General features: G+C 35.4%; 1 protein-coding gene across 2 annotated transcripts; it reads right to left on the bottom strand.

Moving 5' to 3' along the window:
• Positions 1-1,113: 1,113 nt before the first annotated feature.
• LOC18428462 (Glycosyl hydrolase superfamily protein) lies at positions 1,114-8,098 on the bottom strand. 2 transcript variants are annotated; one of them, XM_006837778.4, is made up of 3 exons: positions 7,983-8,098; positions 6,433-7,535; positions 1,114-1,373 (listed from the first exon to the last, which is right to left on the bottom strand). In XM_006837778.4, exons 1-3 carry the CDS (start codon positions 8,050-8,052, stop codon positions 1,290-1,292), a joined length of 1,257 nt encoding a protein of 418 aa, XP_006837841.4. In that variant the 5' UTR covers positions 8,053-8,098; the 3' UTR covers positions 1,114-1,289. The 2 variants fall into 2 exon arrangements, with proteins under 2 accessions (XP_006837841.4, XP_088703977.1); XM_088847851.1 differs by having other exon boundaries at positions 7,636-7,990.
• Positions 8,099-9,034: the final 936 nt, after the last annotated feature.

The following is a 9,034-nucleotide window of genomic DNA, read 5'->3' on the forward strand; positions in this document are numbered from 1 at the left end:
AAATTACCAAACAAGGATTCTCAGCTTCTAGCCACTCAACTTCCACCTTTTTTCCATACTCCAAATTTCTTAAAAGCTCTTAATAATAAAAAAATTCTTTCTCAATTACTAAAACAAAACCGAGCCAACTCCTTTGTTTCTAAGGCAATCTAAAAAATCTTGTTTTTAATGATAAACTAGGTAAGCCTTATCAAAGGGTCAGCATAAACCCAAAACTTAGAAAATTTCAATGTGTTACGGCAATAGAGAAACTAGGGGTCTGAGTTATCTTTTAAAACTTTTTGACCGCTCTAGATTTATCTGTTGGGCCATTTGAACTGACCTATTTACCGATTAATACCTAGTAACCACTTTTTGCCCCATACCTGGTTAACTGTTTCAATTCGAGTTTTTCTACACTCATACATACCGTATACAAGCCCCTCATCTACTATCATACAAACAGTATACAGACCCCTCATCTACCATCATTCTCATCAACTTGCAGTGAATGATCGTGCCCATATTAGAGTGCAACATGCGACCCCAAAAAAGTCATCGCACTTGCATCCACCAGAGAGCACGCAGATGCATTGATCAGAACAACTCATGAGGAACTACTATGGGCTCAATGTTGCACATCCCACCTATAATTTCTCTATCTTAATTTTGAAAATATTTATATAAGTTTGCAATTATATACTACAGAAGTGAGGTACACTTTAAAAACCAGCAGAAACGTATTTTACAAAGTTGGAAAACATTTCAATTGTCCATCTCATCCTCGAAAGTAAGATTATAAGGAAAAACAATTTTCCTATTCTGAAAAACGATGTATCCTATAAGAAGTCATCTCAGCCATCTATTTTCAAGATTTAATTTTCAATTGTTATACTTTTATTTTATCCATGTTGTTTTTGAAATTTTTTAAAATTGTATAGTTAGGAACTTCAAATATGGATTTTCAGGCCATCCTAAGGTGTATGGCACTTAAATTACTAGGGCAGAATTCGAGGTGTGCCTTACTTGTGTAGTATGCACCTTATACAAACCTCAGCACCCATTAATTTAAGGATACAGCCAATTATAGTGAAAAGTGGGAATCAAACCTCATAATAATTTTGAGGTCACCGCTACAAAAATGGGCCTCTAATTAATATGTTGGCGTCCATAATCATTACCCTCTAAACAAATCTTTATAAATTGGAAACAATCAAATCCTGTTCGTCTGCAATTTTTACTTCCTTCACCCTCGTGGCAAAATCTTGCGAGCTCCTTCCATGGCTTCTAACGAAAGAGAGAGAGAGGCGTTACAAATGCTTCCTCCAGATCAAGAGCATCAATGTCCCTATCAATATTTGCAGGCATACCGCGTCCATATCCACAAGCAAGCCCTGCAGCATCCACCAAGCATCTCATACATTTATATGTGTATATATGCATGTATATATGAAAATGTTAAAAGGTGGTTTTATATTAAGATGAGATCCTATTTTAAAATGAGGTTGATTTACACATTCTAAGTCGCATTAAATGCATTTTTCTTTTATATCAATGAGTTTTTTAGCTGAAGAAAACTGCAGATTTGATGATATGCTAAAAAAATAAAATAATTGATGATGAACAATCCAAAAACTAAAAAAATAAAATAATTGATGATGAACAATGCAAAAACAAAGGTTAGGATGGAATTGTATACCATGAGACCATTTATCACTATTACAAGGAGGTCACGACCATCAATCCTAACCATTAGATGTCAAATTGGACGGCTTGGGGTGCGTCAGGAGGTTCGAAAAATTTTGATTTGAACTTTAATTGTAGTCAATGACATACTCACAACAACCTAATTTAAAATCTGATGGATAAGAGTGATTGTGATCTCCCCCTACTAAAAGTAGGTCTCTTGTATGTTTTTCCATTTAAAAAAACCTATTTTTACGGTTCAAAATCCATTATTTTTTTTTTTTTCAAATTTATATCATGGTGGTCGACGTTGTTGACCTCAATAATTTTAGGACCAAAATCCTAAATGGTCTATAGTATGAGACCATATGTAAATCGTGTATAATGAGATCACAACTTTTAGCATTCATAGGTTACGAAAGTCCCAAGACTTCATGTGTAGAATCAGACAGAATCTATGATTTCTTCACACAAACACAAAACTGAAAAGAGAATCTTAGTATCAGCAAATGGTATACGAATAATGTACAGTCGCATTGTGCGCTTTCAATTCCAATCCACTCTTCTCAAAATTGCCGGATCTCAAAAATAAAAAATTTGATTTGTAATGTATTTTTAAATATTCTTTACATTATGGTAAAGATTAAATTGCTTTGGACAATAATACTGACTTTTATATTTTCCCATCTTTTTTAGTAAATTTTAAAAATAACCCCTAGGAAAGTATAAAATTGGTTAAAATCTATTTTTTTCATTAATTTTCAACTTTGTGTTTTGTTTTAATCATTCTTTATATGCTTTTCATATTTTAGTAGATATTTTTTTTTGTAATTTTTTTCAACGTTTTTTTGACCGCCCGGGACTTGCCCAGGTAGAGCGCTTAAATCAGCCGGATTACCGGTTAGGCCGGTTAATTCGCTTCCAGGCCCATGTCCGATTAACGATTCTGGTTTGATTTTGTGAACACTGTTCCAAACTCAATACATGTGGTGGTCATCTAATAATTGAAATTTAGTGTTGTGAAGACCGGATCCGATTGGTCGAAACCTTGAAAGACACGGTTTCTATGCGACCCGCCCGCATATTATAGAAATGCGGGCTTGGCAATAAATATATTTTTTAAACATAATTTTATCCTAATTTTTTAGAGAATATATAATCTTTAACATGGAGATTATGAATATAAAAAAATAAAAAATAAAATTAAAAACTAAAAATAATAATCATATTAAAAAAACATTTGGACCTTTAGTTACAATTTTTTTTAGATAGAACACCCATTTGCATTCATCTTTGTGAAACAATTTTCCATCCTTGAATGGCCCCTTGGTGAGTGCGGCCACGTCATGAAACTAAAATATCTTGGAATAGGTCTCCTAGACCCCGCGGTCCAACCCACGTGAAACAATTTTCCATCCTTTAATGGCACCTTGGTGAGTGCGGCCACGTCATGAAACTAAAATATCTTGGAATAGGTCTCAAAACTAGATGTTAGCTAGTCAAATTGGTCCGACCAACCAGTTTTGGCCAATTTTAAGAGCCTGTTTTTGGACAAAAAATTAGACTTTCTTGACTGGTCCAATCGCTTTTAAGAATTTTGTTTTACAAATTCCTTGGTTTACACTTTTCACCCAACACACCTAATATATGAGTAAGGTGATGATCCTTAGGTTTTAGCCTAAAAAATAGTAATGGCAATCATTGACATCATACCTAATCGACCCAATGTTTCGAAATTTTTCCGAATTTTGGCCATATTCCTCAACTTTAAATGTATCCCATGGGAACTGTACCTTGTTCTATTTCTATTCCATTATTTATTTTGCCCCATAATTTTTAATTTCTCTAGCATGATTTGGCTTGATTTTTTTGCCTCTATTAGGAACTTGTTGTATTAGATAGCAAGTATTAATCCGCTATTTCACAGCTCAAAAATTATGATATTATATTGGATCGGTAGCTGTAATTTACTAGTTTTTATATATGGGTTATGTAGTGTGCTCACACTATAGAGCATTTGATAATAGTATTAAAAAAAATTCGATGCTTATCTACCCATGTTATGTACATAGAACATTTTTTTAATAAGTATATTTTTTATCATTAGAAGGGGTGTGATATCATCTACATGAAACATTAAATGCCACTAGTGTGCTCTATGTGGGTGTTGTCACACCCCTTAAAAATAGAAGAATGATGGAGCGGGATTTATGTAGCCAAACCCAATTAATAGGGAAATGGCTATGATGATGATAATAATGGTCACTTCAAACAATCAAAGGTAAATCTCCAAGGCCACTGAGAAGAAGCATTTTTTGGTGCCATAAGCTCTTGAGTAATGATCCTATTAGACCCTCCCACACCCATGTATATAGAACCTCAAAGAATTACCATTAAATTTGGCACATATCTTTAGAAAAATCAATTCCCACACCCATGTGATAACTTTTCTACAGATTTGTGTCAAATTTAATGGTAATCCTTTAGGATCCTACACACATGGTTGTGGGATGGTCTCATAGGATCATTACTCATTGAGTAGGTGTAAAAGAATTAAAATCTTAAAAATGGAAAACATCAAGAAATGTATTACAAGATACATTGCTTTCAATACTTGAAATCCCTTTTTTTTATATCTATATGGGAAATTTATCAAATTCTCCATAAGAGATGAACAAGTTCAAAATTTACCCACATCTTTTAATTTAATTTCCAAATAACCATGAAAAAGCACAAGGCCTTGAGTTGGAATAGTTGAACATAGGAGAAATGTTATATAATTCATATCCTATCGGTATTTTGATAAATTTTCCTATTTGTATTTTTTGAAGTCAAGATGATCAATATGAGGGTTCTTCAACATCGGAATAGCCTTTTATCTATTGAGCTTTTGAAATTTGCCTTCTTTTTGTTAGAGTGATACTATATAAACTTTTGAGAAAATTACATAAAAGTCCATTATATTTTACGTTGTTACTAATATACCAAATACTCATGTATGTCCGTTTTTTACCTTTTATAACGTAATTTTTTAAAAAATACCACTTTACCTTTTTTCGGATGTTGAACATCCGAATTGGTGGGATTTTCAAATGTTCATCATCCGAAAATAAGCCTAGAGTTAAACGTTAAATTTCCTAATTTCGGATGCTGAACATCCGAAATTAAGGAATTTTCGTATGTTCAACATCCGAAAGTACCCCGATAGTATAATATTTTCGGATGTTGAACATCCGAATTTAAAAGATTTTCGGATGTTCAACATCCGGAAACATAGAAGACGAAGGTTTATTTAACTATCAGGGTCATCCGAAAATCTCTTAAATTCGGATGTTCAGTATCCAAAAATGTTATACGTAACGTTCAATAATCAGGGTATTTTCGGATGTTGAATATCCAAAAATCTCTTAATTTCGAATGTTCAACATCAAAAAATAGGAAAGTTAATATTTAACTTTTGGCTTATTTTCGGATGTTGAACATCCGAAAAAAGGTAAAATGGTCTTTTTAAAAACTTATGTTACAAAAGATAAAAAACGGACATACATATAATAACGAAAAGTGTTTGATATATCTATAATACCACAAAATATAACGGATTTTTATATAATTTTTTCTAAACTTTTTTGTGAAAAAAAATAAAAACCTCCTCTACCGTAACAAATCACATCAACATGGATAGACCTTCCTCTCCCAAAGTACAGCAACCGTCCGTAGTGAAAATAAGGAGGGTTGATGTGACGTGTAGTTTAGTGTATGTACCGTGGCAAGATACCTTGGTCAATACCACTCAAGGCGGTCCATCAATTTTTCATAAAGGAATTATATAGTATCATACTATTTAATTTTGGTACAAAGAGGTTATAATTATTTTTGACATATGGATGTGAAATCCAAAAAGTTAAAATTGTGCAACATAATTTGACAAATTTAAATTTGAATTTGGTGTTTAGCCAGTGACACAACCCAACCACCAGATTATATGTCTAATGGTTAATAGTGAATATGACTTCCTTCCATAAAAAGTAAAAAGAGAAAAGTTTATATAGAGCCGAGGCTCTAAACAATTAAATTTGAGCCTATTTCCAAAATTTCATTAGAAAAGATTGTTCGGATGCCAAAATATCTTCAAATTGGTCATCTTGACATCAAGATGCATGGACATGAAAAAAAATAGATTGCAAGTTTTAGAAATAGTGCATTTTGTATCGTATTTTTTGGATCGTTAATTTTCAAGATTTTCAAGTTTTCATAGATATGTCAATCTATACTATTTTTGAAGCTTTAAACTTCATAAATAATATGAAACTATATTTTAAGGCTATCACAAAGATTTTCGATATTAAAACCACATTTCGCGACACTATTTGAAGGTAGGCTCTAATTTGATTTTGGAGCCTAGTTTTGTATATACAAACCGCACCCAAAGTAAAATACCTTCTCATAAAATAACGTGATTAGAAAGGAAAATTCTTTCATGCATGCTAGACCGTATTTCTATATATACCCTCCTTCGCGGTCTTTCTATATATGTGGCTCACGGTAAGGCATCCATCTTAAAAATGAATACTATTTTATATTCATGATCTCCATGTTAGAGATTACATGTTTTTAAAACTTAAGTCCTATAATTTATTTCAATAATAGATTTATTAACAAGCCTGCATTCTACGTATGCGGGCTTGGCCGCATAAAACGAGGTCCGAGCAGAAAAGGGCATAGGAAACAACGAGGTCCAACTAGAAAAGGGCAGAGGAAACAACTCACCTTTGCCGATGAAATGGTGAACGACGCCGTGGATGTGGAAGAACTTGAGGTATGATCGGCTCCATCTCCTCGGAGCGGAGGAGCCGCATCTCCTAGGTTCGGATCGGCCCTCGATCCTAGGCCGAGGTCATAAGCCGGCGTCCCATCTGGCTTAAACAGGCCGTAATTCCTCTCAGATCCGGGACCGGGCTTCATGTTCTCATTAAATAACGCAAAAACGTAAACATCTGGCGCGTTATTGGGCTTCAAAGGCGTGCCCTTCCCCTTGGCCAAGAGTTGAAACAAATTCCCGTTATAATGACGGGCGTTATCAGGCGTGGCTCCAGCTTCATCGGTGTCGCCCTTGGATGGCCATCCCGTCTCCGACACCTTCAATTCGACACTCCCGTGTCCGAGTCTCGCCATGGCTGATCTCGCTGCGTCAATCTGAGCAAAGAGCATGTTATCGTAATGGAGGCCAGAGCCTGGGTCCTTCATGCCCTGGTTTTCTTCAAATAAAACGTATTCTAAAGGGACTTGTTTAGGGTTAGCTTTGTAGGCGAAGTAAGGGTAAGCATTGATCAAAAATGGCGATCTGGTCTTCGAGTGAAAATCAAGCAATGGGGTTATGAATTCAGAGAGATCTTCTCTGAAAGCTCCATTAGAGGGAGGGTAAGATGATGCTAAAATGGCCAAGGAATGAGCGGTCGAGATCGTGACCTGTTTGTCGAGACCTAGGGTTTGCAGAGCTTGATGGACGCTTTGCATAGCAGGGAGGAGGTTCGCCATTAAGACACTGTCATTCCCCGTTAAAATCTCGTTTCCAACCGTTATGCAAGTGATTTTAGTTGAAGGAAAGTAAGCTTGGACGTTATCTTTAACCCAGGCTAAAGATTTAGCTTGATTTGTCATTTTTGGCAGGAATTCGTTGCCTAAGCCGATAATGAACTCAATGTGTGTGTTTGCGAATGCGTGAAGAACTCTAGGATCTGCGTCATAAAGCTTCACTTTGTTAATACCGATTGACTGGAGGAGTTTGGCTACATCTGATGGAGAAGGAAGGTCATTAGCGATTTGGCCATAATTCACACCGACTGGAAAACTGATCACCGGAAAAATTGGGCCTGCAATTCAGATCAGGGTCAAAATTTTAGCAAGAAAATGTAGAACAAAAATAAAAACAGAGGAATTAGAAGAATTAAGAGAAAGAAGAATGGCATTTACTGATCATAAAGTAAAAAATGTTTCCACGAAGATCGCATGCGATTTCGGGCAAAAATGACCGGCAAAGAACTCTAGAAAGGACTGAGATTTCTTTCCGACCAAAATTGCGAGCCTACCGACAAGGATTTTCCGGCCAATACAACACTATAAAAGCCAGATACTCGCCGGAAGAAAGAAATGCCTCATAAAAGGAACATTTTCTAGCCAAAATGAAGAGCTTTCAATGCAATTCAGGGCAGAAACGTCCCCAAGAATGCTGAGAAAACAAAGTTCAAAGAAGCATAAATAGCATGAGATCAAAATAACAAGAAGTAGTGTAACAGATGCAATTAATGAAGAGAACTTACCAGTGGACAATAGGAAGAAAAGAAGGAGGAAAAAATGAGAAAGAGCAGCACATTTGGAGGTGAAGGCCATGGTTTGGGTTGGCTTCAGAGTGAAGCCAGTGGCAACTGGCAACAACAGGAGAGTGAGAAGCATGATGCCCTGCCGTTTTTAAAAGTTGACGCCTCTGGTGGTGTCAAGGCGTCAAACTCCGATGCGTTTCGTTTCGAATCTCGACGCCTCAATATGCGGGTCCCGCCTTACCAGTCTTTTACAGGGGAAATATGAAAAAGGATTCGTTTTCGAACTGTTGGTTTCTCGATTGTGGCTCCCACACACCGAACCGACCTACTAAATCTTCCGTATTTTTTATTATTAAATACTAATCGGGGTTTTTGATTCATGGACTTTGTTTTTATCTTCTTTTCTTTTTCTTTTTTTTTTTTAAAAAAATTTATATAAGCTGATGGCGATTGGGTCCGGATCTGTAGATCCGTATCAGGATCCGAATAATATATCTTGGATTTGAATTTAAATAGTATACATCAGATTAAGATTTGATCGGGTCTTGGATTTTGGATACGAATAATACATCTTATCTAGATCTAGATATGGATCTGCATCCAGAAAACTATATATAAATTTTTAAAAAATTATATATAAAATAGAAATATCTTATTTAAAATAAATTGTGTTGGATCCGGATCCAGATCAGGATCCGAGTGGGATGCAGACTGGATCCACCTGCACCTACATTCGAATCTCATTTTAGACATGACTTTTTCGGTCCGGATCCTGATTTCTATTCTAAATTTGGGGCCCACACCCAGATCCGAATAGGGTGTGAATTCCGGGTTTCGGATTTGAATCGAGTCAATTCTCACCCTTATAAACAATCAAATTAGGGTGCATCTCAAAAATTTCGCTAGAAGAGGTTGTTTTGATGTTCAAATATCCTTAAATTGAGCGTCTTGACCTCAATATGTGTGGACAAGAGAGAAAAAAAGATTTCAAATTTTGGAATAATACATCTTGGAATACATTTTTTGGACCGTCAAGTTTTTAGATTTTTAGG

The sequence above is a fragment of the Amborella trichopoda genome, chromosome 9 (assembly GCF_054954075.1).
Source record: "Amborella trichopoda isolate Santa Cruz 75 chromosome 9, AtrichopodaSantaCruz75HAP2 v2.0, whole genome shotgun sequence".
NCBI classification, from domain to species: Eukaryota; Viridiplantae; Streptophyta; class Magnoliopsida; order Amborellales; family Amborellaceae; genus Amborella; species Amborella trichopoda.

Coding starts and splice junctions, on each gene's coding strand:
- LOC18428462 (XM_006837778.4), bottom strand. CDS start 8,052: ATGGCCTTCACCTCCAAATGTGCTGCTCTTTCTCATTTTTTCCTCCTT. Junction 7,536..7,982: donor TTTCTTCCTATTGTCCACTG/GTAAGTTCTCTT, acceptor TCTGAATTGCAG/GCCCAATTTTTCCGGTGATC. Junction 1,374..6,432: donor TCACCATTTCATCGGCAAAG/GTGAGTTGTTTC, acceptor TGGATGCTGCAG/GGCTTGCTTGTGGATATGGA.